This window comes from Euprymna scolopes, chromosome 46 (genome assembly GCF_053919585.1).
Source record: "Euprymna scolopes isolate OS-2025 chromosome 46, ASM5391958v1, whole genome shotgun sequence".
Classification (NCBI taxonomy): Eukaryota; Metazoa; Mollusca; class Cephalopoda; order Sepiida; family Sepiolidae; genus Euprymna; species Euprymna scolopes.
In genome coordinates this window covers 93,981,724-93,996,921 of record NC_136527.1, presented here as the reverse complement: position 1 = coordinate 93,996,921, position 15,198 = coordinate 93,981,724, and the positions used below count along the sequence as shown (strand labels likewise).

The window sequence follows — 15,198 nt, the reverse complement described above, 5'->3', positions numbered from 1 at the left end:
GTAACCTCCGACCTTCTTTAGGTGTATCTTGTCAAACTCGGGAATGTTTCTGTCGAACTCAGGAATTTGGACATAATTTCAAGTGGAACCCTTTATTTACTTCATAGGGGTAGCATGTTCTTGTTCCATCAGCCATGACTGGATAGTAACTCGCTATTAGGACCTCTATCCAGTCAAGAAAAAAAGTGTCCTCCAGATCTAAAATGCACAAATGCTCAACAATTATCGAAAAATAAAAACTATCTAGAAGATTCAGCAAACATGACAGCTGAAAGCCGACTCCAAATTTGCGACCCACGTAAAACCATGCTGGGTGTATTAATGTCTCATGATGACGTGCTGCACTTGAAAATTTGAAGAGAAAGTGGTCTGGTATTGGCAGGTAAATGTCTTTATAGTGCCTGCCTGCTTCTTCGGGACTGATCACCGTATTCGAGCGCGACGGAGTGTAAACATAGTTCCTTTGCTTTTATGCATGCGTGTGGTCACATTCACAACATCGTGTTCCTACGCGTTTTTAATAAGGCAGAGATGTTTCAAAGTGGTGATCGCTGGAAATGTTCCTGCCTGTTAAAAAAATTTAAAAAACAAAGATTGTGATTTTTTTTTTTTTTACCCCTGCAATGGCATTAGCCAGTAACGTCTTTCCGCAGCCTGGAGGTCCATGGAGTAAAAGACCTCGTGGAGGAGTGACACCCAGCTGACGATGGATCTCTGGATGTTTCATGTGGACCAGAATTTTGCATATATCCTAGAAAGATGAAAATAACAAAAAAAAAAAAACATATCTTATTATATTTAGTTGTACAGGTCCGATGTTACCTGGGAACAAGTTGTGTTACAAATAAAACGTTTAAAAGAGAAAAGGGCATCCACCACTAGATTACGAAGTCTGTTTTAAACTCTGTCAAGGCATGATAAGGTTTTTCTAGCATCTCCTGCCTCCTCCCTTGAGGCTTGCATTTACTAATATCCGCGGGCTTAGAACTAACTTAGATGATGTTGAGTCATTTCTCCTTGTAAACACCCCGGATATCTTAGCATTAAGTGAAACTAACCTTCACTCCTCCATTCCCTCTAACCACTTTAACATGCCTGGTTATCTCCCACTCTACCGTAAGGACTCGGACAGACATATGCATGGACTTGGAGTCTATATTCGTAACACCCTCCCCCTGACTAGAGAAATAAAACTAGAATCAGAGGACCAGGCCTTTATGTGCTTCAGACTAAATATGCAACACAATATTAGCTACTTGTATTTTCTCTACCGCTCTCCCTCAAACCAAGACTGTACCCTAATAAACAAAGTCTCAGACAGCATAGATATAGCACTCTCCCTCGATACTAGCGCACAAATACATGTATTTGGTGACTTCAATGTCCACCACAGTAACTGGCTAGGATTCTCACATCACACAGACATAGCTGGTAGCGCAACTCATAGCTTCTCTTTATCCCATTCCCTATCTCAGTTGGTTACATTTCCAACACGTTTCCCAGGCCAGCACGATCAACATGCCTCACTTCTAGATCTCTTTCTGACAACGGTTCCCAATGACTGTATAACAAATGCCCACAGCCCACTCAGAAATGCTGATCACGCTGTGATAATGGTAAAAATCAGCCTAAATTCTCACCCTAAAACTGAAGACCCACTACTCAAAACAACGAGGTATTACAAAAAGGCTGATTGGGAAGCCATCAGGGAGCTCATCAGAGATGCCCCATGGCAAAATATCTTTACTCTTCCAGCGAAACAGTGTGCAAATGAGACCACTGAATGGTTCAAAACTGCTATTGAAACACATGTTCCCGCACGGAAATTCTATAGCAAGCCCCACTCTCCCCAATGGTTTACTTCTGCTTGTGCAGCTGCCATATGTCAAAGGCAGCATGCGTTCCGCAGATTCAACTGACATAAGTCCAGCTCAAACAAACAGAAGTTTATAGAAGCTAGAAATAATTGTAAGAGAATGATAGAGACAGCTAAGACAGATTACTCTGAAACCACCAGAAAGCGCATCGTTAAGCGTAGTTAATAATGGGCAGTCAACTATTCCCCCATTAACAAACAATCATGAGGTTGCTTGCACGGCAACTGACAAGGCTAATCTGCTTGCCAGTCGGTTTGCCTCAAACTCCACACTGAACTCGGTACACCACTCACTCCCTGATTTTCCTCTGCGAACAGACGCCACACTAGACGATTTGAAAATCACCCCTTCTCAGGTACATGCTATTATAAAAAACCTAGACACCTCAAAAGCATGTGGACCAGATCTCATCCCGGCTGTGCTATTAAAAAAATGCTCTGCCGTGGTTGCTCCAGTTCTCTCCAAACTTTACAATAAATGCCTTAACGAATCTTGTTTTCCCGACTGCTGGAAAACCGCCTCTGTAGTACCAGTCTTCAAGAATTCTGGTGAAAGAACTGACCCACTAAATTCTCGCCCCATTAGCCTCCTCCCGCTTTTCGCCAAAATATTTGAGTCCTTAGTTAATCAAGCCCTAGTCCAGCACCTAACAGCTGCTAAACTCCTGACTGACAAACAATATGGATTCAGGCAAGCCCGTTCAACAGCAGATATCTTAACTGTAGTTTCTGAACGTATATACCGTTCATTGGATAAAACAGGGGAGGGTAGAGCGGTAGCCCTCGATATATCTAAGGCTTTTGACAGGGTATGGCATGATGGTCTCCTAAGGAAAATTAGATCATATGGAATCACTGGAAGAATTCATAAAGTAATTAAATCCTTAAGTAATAGAAAAATCAAAGTTGTCCTCGACGGTCGTACATCCAAACAATATGACATAAATGCGGGAGTACCTCAGGGGTCTATCCTTGGACCTCTATTATTCCTGATATTCATAAATGACCTCCCTGATAAAATTGTTTTCGAGATGGGTATATTTGCCGATGACACCACTCTCTATAACAAATGAACACATATCCAAGGAAATGGCAGAAACACTAGAGGATGACCTCCAATCCGTAGTGGAATAGGGACAAAAATGGTTGGTCACATTCAATGCTGCTAAGACTAAGCTTGTTTCCTTCAATAACTACAAGAAACCTTCTCTACCACCAATAGCAATGGCCAAGAACACATTGCCTGAAAGTACTTCTTTTAAACTCCTCGGCCTAACGTTTACAGGGAATATGAACTGGAATAGATACATTGAGAGCATTGCCAAGGCTGCTGCAAGGAAGGTTGGCTCCCTCTACCGTGCTAGAAAACTACTTATGCCTGACAGTATCCTATACCTCTATAAGGCAACCATTCGCCCATGTATGGAGTACTGTTGTCACATCTGGGCTGGTGCATCTGCTGCTTGTCTCTCGCTCCTGGACAGGGTTCAAAAGAGAGTCGACAACCTGATAGGTCCTGAACTGTCATCTAGGCTTCAGCCTCTGTCCCATCGACAAACTGTGGCATCCCTCTGCCTGTTCTACAAATACTTTAATGGTGAATGCTCTGACGAACTGCAAACACTTGTACCTCCCCGACGTAACTACCCCCGACAAACCCGACAAGCTACTAAGTCTCATCCCTTTACAGTAGAGATCCCTAGGTGCAAGAAAGCCTTTTACTCCAATAGTTTCTTCCCCAGAACTGCTGGTCTTTGGAACTCCCTTCCGGGATTCTGCTTTTCCAACTGCAATGATATGCAGAAGTTCAAGTGTAATGTTAACAAACATCTTTCTACTCTTCTCCCTTCATAATGACCCAGCTAATTAAGTCCCTAATAGTAGCCCCCTGCTTCAAAGTGGCACTGTGCCTTGTTTGGAGTGAAAATTGAATAAAAAAAAAAAAAGAAAAAAAGAAAAAAAAAAAAAGATGTTGCAATAATACTCCATCGTTGGCCGTACCTGGCTTTTATATAGGTAGAGAATTGCATCAGGAGTGAGATATCTACTAGAGCGGTAGAAGGATCCTACCATTTTTCCAGTGGCCTTGGCAATGGATTTGATGCATGTGTTCCATTTCAGATCAGGAGTAAAGGTCAAGCCTAGAAGTTTGTTAAAACATGGAGCCTCCCCAAGACGAGAGCCATTCATTTCAATTGATGCCAGATAGGGATCAGAGTGTTGATGATGTAAAGATAGAAGTTTGGTTTTAGATGTATTAAAAGTAACCAGCCACCGCTTTCCCCATTGTACCATTTGCTCAAGATCAAAGGAGAAAAAGTCAGATATATATATAAGCAGCTACAAAGATGGAAATAAGTAAAATAATTACGTACCAATAAACACTGTTCATTACCTCCAACATCAGCAAAAGTTGTACTTGAAATCTGAAATCCAAACTCTAAAAAAAGACAAAAATAACATAAATTAAAACTCAATAATAAAGTAGAGATATTTCCGATAGTGTTCAATACTAAAATTCTTATTAGTAGAGCAAATATTTTATCATGTAATTTACACAAGCCAAATCTATATATCTATAAAAGTGAACGTGTCTGTGTACATTTCCCTACGCAATAACTCTGTCAATTTTTAGTCTACAGACTCGAAATTTGATATACAGGGTACTGAGATTTGGGAAAATCTATGTGATTGGTTTTGGGCCAGAAATTAAGCTGTTAAGGGGGTCAAAGTTCAACAATTTGACTGTTGACAACCCTACCAAACTCCTTCGACAATTTGGGGTCTACACACTTGAAATTTTAGATATAGGCTTGTATCTGGAGTTGGGTGCTTTCTGGAGCGATAAAATGATCCAATCATTTGTTCAACGACCTTAGCAATAGACTGGATATAAGTGTACCGTTTTAAGATGCAAATTGAAAGTTACTCTAAAGAGTTTTATTAAGAGTTAATCTTAAAACCTACCTTTGCTTTGTGTATTTTTATCTGGTTGTTCTTGCCGTGAACGTTCTGACAATCTCGGTCTTTTTGATGATGGAATATCTGCATCCTAAAAAAATAAATAAGCAGTATTAGTGGCTTTGTTTTTAATTGGAGTTCACCACTTGTCTCTAACCTGAAGGATAAGAATTAACAAGCTGAGCATGTGGGGTCCCCCTTTCACAAGTGAAAAATTTACTTTTACCATGACTAATGTTTGTGCAAAATTTTTAAAAAATCCAAGAAGTTGTGATCATTAAGTGCAAACGGATCAATTAAGAAAGATGGATAAATTAAGACCTGGCCAGAGATAGGTTATTTTCAAAGTTAATTTCTAAAAGTCGTCCGATACATACCAGCAACAACTGTCACTGATGCTGTTGTTAAGAAACTTGAATCTGAATGTAGTGTTAAACAGATAGATTCCCAGAGTTTGACAAAAAGATTCCCAGAGTTTGACAGAAAGATTCCCAGAGTTTGATAGAAAGATTCCCAGGGTTCGACAAAAAGATTACAGAATCCGACAAGACATACGTGAAGGTTAGAGATTATATAAACCATAACATTCAAGATGAGAACAGCAGTCCAAAGAATCCAAATAATATTAAAAACAAATCCTCATCTCAAAAATTCAGAAACGCAAAATCCTCAAATATTTTCAATACTTATCAATCATAATAATTTGCATGAAAGCGACACGTGCAAAATTACGATTAGTGAGATATCGACGGTAGGGGGATGAGGTCAAAGGAACTCAACAATCATGACATGAATGTATACGAAACTATAAGATCAAAGTAATAGAAATCCGAACATTATACCAACCTTGGACGCCTTCACGGCAGAGACAACTTCTGATGTCGCATTCTTTCTCCTCTCATTCGGTTGAGTTGGGGTTACATCATGAGCTGAGAACCTTTTGGAATCGTAAGCTTTCAGTCGATTTCCATCCACCATTTTGTTTTTGGTCAAATTTACATCATCTGCCAAATAAGAACGATTAGTATTGGATTTTTTGTTGTTAGAAGCCATATGTATGGGAGAGTGGTTCATTATGTAAGGAGTGGAAGAGGCGACTGGTGTGGACAAAGGGGTGAGAGACGGTTTGTGATGAGGGCTGGGTGGATGGGATGGTGTCTTCGAGGAACTAGACATGCCAGTGAGAGCAGAAGGGACCGACAGGGTCGGAGATGGGGCCGGAGACGAAACCCGCTTGCAAGGCGTGGAGGTTGGTAATGTCGGTTTTGAAACGTTTGTTTCATTTGGTACTTCCATGACGTTGCTGGATTTTTCCGTCTTTTTGTTATTCTGGTAGATGGAGGTCATGAAGTTGTTCATTGCGTTTGTGTCCTGCGGAAAATACGAAAACGTTAGGAATAGCAAATGAGAAATAAAAAAAAAATTTTAAATTAAAAATAAAAACTCAGGAAAAAATTATTATAGTAAATAATTTATATATATATATATATATATATATTCACAGACATACATATACGTATATATATATAGAGTAGAACTCCAGAATAAAGCATTAATAAATGGTAAGATGGTGAACATCTTAAAATTTGGAATATAGACTTTTGTCATTTATTTGTTATATGCTCTGTAATTACATTGAGCTTCATAAATTAAAGGATTGGTATATATAAAAGGAGAAATTTCCATATATATATATAATATAATATAAACCTGAACGTCTGTGTTGTGTCTGGTCACGAATAGGCTCCTATATGGTTGACTATTATAGAAAACTGTTCACATATAATGATGTATCGAGACACAGGAATGGGTATGTTTGATCTGGCATAATGATGATTCATTAAAATTGTGGGGTCTGCATACGCGCCTGGTCCACAAAGTATGGAAATAAAAAATTTAAAAAGTAAAAAAAAAACGTTTACAAGTGTTTTTGATATAGATGTACATAATAATACTTTGATAAGTATGTTTTAACTTAAATAGGGATGGTATAATAAAATTGTAGGGTCTGCGTTCGCGCCTCGCCTCCATAGAATGGAAATAGGCACAAACTTTAATAAAGACTTTTCATATCTATCTGCGTAAGTATACTTTGATAATTATGTTTCAGTTTGAAGAAATATGGTATAATAAAATTATGGGGTGTTCGTTTGCGCTTGACCTCCATAGAATGGAAATATGTCACAAAGTTTAACAAGGTTTTTTAATATAGATCCACAGAATATTGTGATAAGTGTTTCAGTGTGAACAGGTATGGTATAACAAATTATGGGGTTTATCTATTTTATGTTTACTTTAATCATATTTTGCTTTGGTTTTGATACCCCCAAATTCGAAGCTATCTCATTACAACCCTTCCTTTTGATAACCTATCATACTTTCATAAATCAGAGTCCACTTTCTGTAGGCTGTTTTTGAACCCAGTCAACGACGGGTACTTTTGCTAGTAATATATATATGTGAAAATATGTTTCTTCAATTATACAATGCTGGCTACATGTATGTATGTATGTCTGTGTGTGTGTGTATATATATATATATATATATATGTATATATATATAGTAGAACCCCAGAATATGGCATTAATCTGTTCGCGGGTTGGAATCGTAAGGTGAAATCGCCGTATGGTGGAGGCTAAAAAAAAGTACATATCAAAAATTACAACACAAAATACAGTACAATATATAATACACATGTATATAATCAAATAACATTATAAATAACACTGTAAGGCGGGGCAAATACCGTAACTAGGGGCTTGAAAAACATTGTATTCCACATCGTAAACTAAAAAACAACGTATCCTAGGGCCACCGTATCCCGAGGTTCTACTGCATAGACATACACGTAGTCAATAAAGAAATGTTAACGCAAAAAGAAATGTCGATGTTAAAATGTGAATACCTTGTACATGACGTAATCAGCGTTGTCAGAGGAAAAGCTTTTCTCCGTTGTGTCGCTTTCGGCATCGATGCAATCCTCACTGTATCTGGAGAAGGAAGACGGAAAACCAAACATCAGATCAGAATTTCAAGTTCACACATAACTGGATAGATATTTAGATAACGTTTTTTTTCCCCTGATCGTATTGCAGTAACAAAGTGTCGTTATTTGATTGGACAAGCTAGCTAGTTAGTTATGATAGTCCATCCATCTGGGGTCCTGGATATGACCTAAAACTATATCTGATGGTGAGGCCCCCACCTTGCGGGCCTTGGGGAGTGTGGAACCACCCTTTAATTGCCATTGCTCCCAGGTCCACTCTGACCCTGTTAGGGTCCTAACTATGAGTTAAATAGAATCCGACTTAAAAAACAAATATACTCCATTAAATAATCGTTCCTCAAAATAACTAGATTCGGCATTAAATAACCTGAAAAACGTTGATATGCCGTAAAACAAAAACAACCAACCATCCATGTGGATGACGATGTCTCCATTTTTTTTTAAAAATTGACTCTATGTCTCCGTTGATGACTGTGAAGCCCGATGCGTCGTCTACACTGCTTTACACAGATAGAGCACGGGAAGACAGGATTTGAGTTTGGATGATGAGTGGTCGCCGCTCGTTGGTGTCTCAGTCTGCGACGTTCCATAGCTGCTCGCTCAAAAATTTAATGAAAACGTAAACGAATCTCTTAGTAAACGAGAGTTGCCTCCCTCTGCAAAATGACAAATTGCAAGTCCAATGTAAACAGATTGCAAACAGCGCTTTGTTATTTACATACCGTACTTTGGAGTAATTGCACCAAATCCAGGGGTAATTGCACCAACTAAAAAAAAAAGTGCTCTTTATATGCATGCTTGCCAAAAGAGTACTTTTAACTAGTTGGCGCCACTAATCCCGATGTATAAACACTTTTGCAGTTTTAACAAAAGAGCTACAATAATATCAGGGCGTCTCCATTCACGCTGAACATCTACAGAATGCCAACATCAATATATTAGATATGAAGCAGTCCCCTGTGGAATTTCTACAGGTCCCGCTAGTGTTAAAGAGTTATTTTATTAAAATAATCAGTAATAATCAATCAATAACCAGTAATACTTACCGGAAACCACTCTTCTTACTAGCAATGTGCTTCTTTTCCAACTGACTCGTAAAATCATCCGCCTCTTCCGAAGATGGTTCATCCTTACAAATGATTTCGTAGGCTACGCAATAGAATTCAAAACAAATTTTAAAAAGTAGATAATTCTATATTCATAAAGTTAGGTAAGTGGTAGATAAATAGAAAAGCTAAAAAATGTTGACACACACACACACACACACATATAACAGTGAACTGCACGCAAGAGCATGCAGACACACCCACGCCCGTATATGGAAGAACGGTGATAAACACACAGACCCGTAAAAGTACTCGTAACAAGAAAACGATTAGTAAAGTAAACGATTAAATAATAAACAGGACAGCAAAAGTTTCATGGGCACGAGCTGCTAAAAACAGCCTATCCTGCCTTGACAGAGTACAAAATAGGCTCCGTGGCCTACTGGGTGATGCCCTTTTCTCTTTCTTGCGAGCCTGTCTTTGTGTTATCGTTACTACCATGGCAGGTGCTTGTCTGAGCTCCAATCTTTGGTCCCCCTCCCTCACCCGTCTAGCTGAAACCACTGTCAAAAATTTGCCCCACTCTTTATCTGTGCCAAAATCAAAACGTAGATTCCATAAACAAGGCTTCTTTCTTAGAAGTGCACACCTGTGGAACTCTGTTCCGGTTGCCTGTTTCCCACCTGACTACAACCTGGATGTCTACAAGTCCAATGTTAACAAATTCCTGATGAACTGCCCCCTTAAGTAAGACACTTTATCAGATCTCCAACACTAACGTACTGTACATGCAATAACCCTTATCTCTGAGTGGCTTCCGGGCCTTGATAAGTGGTGACCACCTTGTAAAAAAAAAAAAAAAAAAAAGAAAAAGTTGACTTATGCAATTCTTGAGAGTATGTGTTTCGTAACACAAAATCAATCACTTAATTATTATATCAATCAGTGAATCTATTTTGCCCTTAACTCATCAGAAGAAATAGCAACAATTCATCCATGAAAAAAAATCCGAAAATTGGAAAAGAAGCTGTAAATACCTTATAACATGTTTACATTATGTCCTTTTGGAATTACACTGAGCTTCTTAAATAAGGATTAGTATATATTATAAGGAAATAAAGTATATTCTCACAAAAATACACGTGTGTACAGATCACGTTGACACATCGGTTCTTGCCAGATCACCGGAAGGTTAGGTGCTTTAGGTACCGCGCTGAGTCGTAGAAATTTCTAGGTTGATATCAATTTTTTTTTTTGGGCTCAATTAACACCCTTACACACACCTCGACTTTCTTTTTCGCCTTCGCGTCACGGGTTCAAGCCTGCCTACCTACCACCACTTTTTATTTTATTTTTTTGCTCAACACACACCTCAAATTACAAAAAGTGCGTGCAATTCGTATCCTGATGAAAATAAAAAAAATTTAATGATTTACAAAAAATGCAATTCGTATCCTGATAGAAAAAGAAAATGGAAATGTACCACTAACCTCTTTCGACACTTTTCAAGAATGCAGTCCTTTTTTTCCTGTTATAATCTCTGAAAAAAATTAAATGTATAAATAAAAATAAATTAGGTACTTTGCATTTTACGATTTCGCTTGGCCACAAATATTAGAATCAAAACAATAAACGTCGGAAAAATCATAACGACAAATTACCTGTCATCTGGCTGATTTTCGTCTATGGTAGCGAGACAATGACCGTGGCTGATTTAGCGGAAACTAAGGTTTTAACAACGACTAGCGGGTGATCTGTGCGAATAGCAAAGATTGACTTTGAATAGAAAAGTTTGAAAGACGCATGAGGGTCAATGAGGCTGATCGGCAGAAGCTGGAAATCTTTAACAAGAATATCTCTGTCGCATCTTGCTGACCATGTTCCACCTTACCTCGGCTAGGGATGTTTATCCTGTGCCCCCAGAATTAACAGAGATCATACCATTCCTGTAATGATCTGGTTTCTGTTGATTGGAACCTTGAGGAGGCTTAAAGCTACTCAAATTACAGTGAAGACCAATAGCCGCTGCCAACGAGAAATCGATGGTAAGCAGCTGTTGGGATAATGCAAATTTATTTGCAAATCTTATCAAAAGAGATGGAGAGTGCTGACATGTTGTCACTCAGCTTTCAGGGAACAGCGCAGGTTGTTTTCAAGGAGAAACTATGTGAAGGCTCCTTGTGAGCCAATAATAACGACAACAACACAGGTTCACAATTTTCAATTTCAGATATGCGGCCATGATTAAATGGACCCCTTCTATCTTACCTATTTTTACTGACATATGACGTCAGGCTTCGATGAAAATAGAGTACGTCTTTGTTCGGCCGTCTTCCCAGTAGTTACCTACTCCAGAGTGCCTCCCTGCCCCTCCTTTTTGAGAGAGGGTCTGAATTGCCTCCATATTAAACTGATTTATGCTGGGCCCCCAAAACCAACAGAGATTAGACCATTCCTGTAATGATACGGTTCCGGATACGATTTTGCAGTAGAAGTTTAGTTCTGTGCAGTTCTAGGAGGTCCACCCTTCCAAGCTTTGCCTTCTCTCTTTGAGAAACGGCTGGTTTATTGCTAATCACCGAGGCGCTCTTACCGGAGAATCCCGACAGGGCTGTCCAGACTCTTTTTGCAGATCAGAGTGCCCCTCTTCGGGAGCACTGACTTCTCAATCCCATTTTCCGACCCTGGTGTCTAAGTTTTTGCAATTGGAGAGGACTAAACGCATTCTTTGCCAACATCTCAATCTTAAATTTCTGTCATGTTAAAGCGACGTCTTCAATGATTAGGCATGCAGCTCGTCACCTAAAAGGAGGCGCTAAAGGAGTTCATGAACAATTTTACATAAGGGAGATAATCAACCAAGCAAAAATAAGCATTTTTTTTTTTTTTGCAAGAGATAATTTGAGACGCCAAACCAATCAATGGTACAATGAAACAATTCCAATCAAAAAAAACATCTTGTTCCCACAAGAGTATAGTACCGGAAATTGCGGAGGTAGTTTTCAAAAAGGAAAAACACTAAGTAAAGATTCAAGGTCTTGGAACACATTCCACATGACCATACCAGCGTAACAGATTCACCCCCACCCCTCCTTTGTTTTTGTTTTTTTTTTTTAACTTGGGAGTCATCATTTATGGCCATCTTCAAGTCTAATGCAAACAAGTTCTTGATGAGCCGTTCCACTTAAGTTAACAAATTTAACAAATCTCCACTACTGACGATTACTATGATTCTGATAATGTGCACTCTTTAACCCTTATCCTCGAGTGGCCTCTGGACCTTGATAAGTGGTGACTCCTATGTAAAAAAATAAAAAAAAGGATGAATCTAATACGCTGGTATGGTAAAAAAATTTAAAAAAATTCAAGTTTGATTTTCGCTTACCCATATGACGACTGCAGATCTCTGGCCATCGTGCCAACACTAAAACTTTTGCTTCTTCCATGACTAGACAAATACTGTCGAAACAAAAGAAACAGAAATCATTATCATATTCAGGGCTTTACATTTACTAGTGGTGGCCATAAAGTGAGTGATCATTATACGTTAAATTATTATAGAAAAGTGATCCCTCACTTTCTTTAAACTAACATTTCTTCATATCTTGGAAACTACTCGTTTGCTGGAATTTTAAACGTTATTTTCATTTTCAACATCCTCAAAAACTTATAAATGTCTTAATTTTCCAAGTTTTTTTTTTCTATAGTGTGGAAAGTCGATTGTCTGCCCCTTGCTGATCTTATATTCCAAACATTCCCAATAGGTGTCGCTAGCAGTGTATCATTCAAAAACAAGATGGAGTGAAGTTTTTCTTCGATAAAATGTTGCATAATATTTGATTTTCTTAAATTAAAAAAATACTTGATCGATTTACGTGATTTTTGGAATATGACATCTTCATGCAGTGACAAGTACGTACATTATAAAGATTTTTTTTCAGATTTTTATAGTAAAAAAGATTACTTGTGGATCATTTATAGACTTGCACCGAAAAACGCAATTTTACCCAATTTTTTTTTAATTGCTTAGAACTATAAATAACTTTCTACTCATTGATTTTTCGTCATTTTTGGATTATTACTATTTTCGCCGAAAATTTTTCGCCATGACAATTAAGTACGTAATATTGTTTTTGGTAAATATCCAGATACGCTACAACAGAACACCGCGCTCATAACGTAAACGGAAGCTACAAAATAGTGGAAAGTAGTTCGTGGGTTCAGGGGTTAATACCATGCAAACGGTAAATTTGCCCCAAGTTTGACTATCAGATTCGTTGTCAGCGACCTCAATTACCTATATAAAAACAAATTAGAGTGGTCTGTGTTCTGTTGTAGCGTATCTGTATATTTACCTCGTTTTTGCTTAAAACAATTAAATAAAAAAAAACTTGATCTGTCGACTCTTAATAAGCATTATCAGCCTTATGTTCAATAACAATTTAGTAGTAAAATCATAAATTTGGATTTTCTTAGTTTAAAAAAACTAATGGATCGGTTTAAGTGATTTTTGGAATATGACATCTTCGTTCTGTATAGACTTTCGGTGCTTCTACAGAATTGGCACGAGATTTTGTAGTCGATAAATGGAGTTTTCAGATTTAAAAAAAAAAACAATGGTCTCAACTGATTTTCTTGTCAATTCTAATAAGTTACAATGGTACCACCTTCCAAATTATACAGTCGAAATTACCTGAATATTACTGAATTATTAAAAAAAAACTTTAATCGTGTTAGCAGGAGAAAAATTGCTGCTATCTTGTTTAAACAAAACGGAAAATTACCTCCCTTTTGAACTCTCCTGTGTCTTACGATCGTTTTCATCAAAGTCTATTGTTTATTTTCTTTAATAAATAATTTTCTACCTTATCGATTTTCGTAATTTTTGGATATAATCATCTTAAAAATACGAGGAATACGTAGATACGATTCTTTTCATGTGAAATTCAGGATTATGGGTACTAGTGCACTTATTGATCCGTGCTGAAATATTAACGTTATTATTTAAAAAGCCATTCTTAACATGGGGAGGGGAGGGTATTTTGTACCTATTGTATAATTTAACCTTACAATTGAATAAAAAAAAAACATATCATAAAACTTTTATTAAAATTGGAAATACGATTTTAAAAAATAGCGCTGATCAATCAGCAAGTGCACTAGTACCGGATTATGATTTTCGAAATTCCGTCCCAATAGTGTTTCCCGATTTTTCCGTGTTTTTTTTTTTTTTTTTTTTTCAAGTAAGTGTCATTGTGAATATACAAAAAAAAAAAAACAAAATAAAAGCACCGCGGTTTTATTTTGTTTTTAAGAGCCACTATGCTAAAAAAGAACGAACTCTCATTTATAAATGAATTCATACACAAAAGAAAACATCCTTATTGATAATGTCGAAACATGTGCAAGAGAACACGTGTTCGCATTTTTAGTTGGTGATCGCGAGAAACGATTAGAAATTTTAAAAAATAAAAATGTTTTCTTTTAAAAAAAAAATGGCGTTGTTTACCTGCCGAATCCGTGGAATAAGTTTGGCATCTGCTAAATAAAAAGAATCTTTGCTGGAACCGGATTTCTTTTTTGAACTCATCCTAAATTTGGAAAAGATCGTATAAATTTAGAAAAATAAATAAAATCAAATAGGTTGTTTTAGCAAAATTATCTCCCTTTGACGGTGTTAGCCGAGATTATGTCCCTTATTAAAAATTGTCTTCATCCTATGTGTATTTGTGATTTAAAAAAAAACAAGAGGCAACAATGCCACACTGCCAACACTCTACATTCTACAATCAAGAACATCTCAACTGCAAAATACGACGCACAGCTGATACAACTCTTCACTCCTTCTGTCTGTATGAGATCTTACAGGCTGCCGAAAGAACAGGTTTATCACGAATTAATATTTTTTTTTAATTCGTTAACTAACTTACACACAACTCAAGTAGATGTTGCTCATACAAGTCGATGATACGTCCTTGACAATTAGTTTGACCATATTGGTGGCCTTTTATCTATCAGGCTGTGATATTTGCTATGTTTAGAATGTCCACCCTTCCAGGTCTTGGCTTCTCATAGAGTTTTCTCTGCAACTTCTCTCCCTCTCACACACAGACGTGATGTTACTTGTCTCAGTCTTTTCTATAAATATTATTATTGCATGTGTTCTGTTCCCTGCTTCCTTTGTTCCAGCTCTTTGAATCGGTGGTCTAGTGGTCGTCACTAATTTGCTGTTTTGATGTAGCGACCACTACATACGGTCGAGTGTCGGCATTCTTGTCACTTTGAAGAAGAACTAAGTTTTGAAAAAG

At 37.6% G+C, this 15,198-nt stretch overlaps 1 protein-coding gene across 1 annotated transcript; it reads right to left on the bottom strand.

The window, feature by feature from the left end:
- Positions 1-73: 73 nt before the first annotated feature.
- On the bottom strand, positions 74-14,578 carry LOC145271115 (nuclear valosin-containing protein-like). The gene is made up of 9 exons (XM_080126656.1): positions 14,400-14,578; positions 12,276-12,349; positions 10,381-10,430; positions 8,891-8,993; positions 7,743-7,827; positions 5,684-6,208; positions 4,844-4,928; positions 4,252-4,316; positions 74-751 (listed from the first exon to the last, which is right to left on the bottom strand). The coding sequence occupies exons 1-9, from the start codon at positions 14,478-14,480 to the stop codon at positions 581-583; spliced, it is 1,239 nt and encodes a 412-aa protein (XP_079982782.1). The 5' UTR covers positions 14,481-14,578; the 3' UTR covers positions 74-580.
- Positions 14,579-15,198: the final 620 nt, after the last annotated feature.

Bases quoted from the DNA above. Each gene is read 5' to 3' on its own strand.
- LOC145271115 (XM_080126656.1), bottom strand. From the start codon at position 14,480: ATGAGTTCAAAAAAGAAATCCGGTTCCAGCAAAGATTCTTTTTATTTA. The intron at 10,431-12,275 runs GTAAGCGAAAAT...AATTTTTTTCAG, and splicing joins GATCTGCAGTCGTCATATGG to AGATTATAACAGGAAAAAAA. The intron at 752-4,251 runs GTACGTAATTAT...TCATCTTTCTAG, and splicing joins GTAATGAACAGTGTTTATTG to GATATATGCAAAATTCTGGT.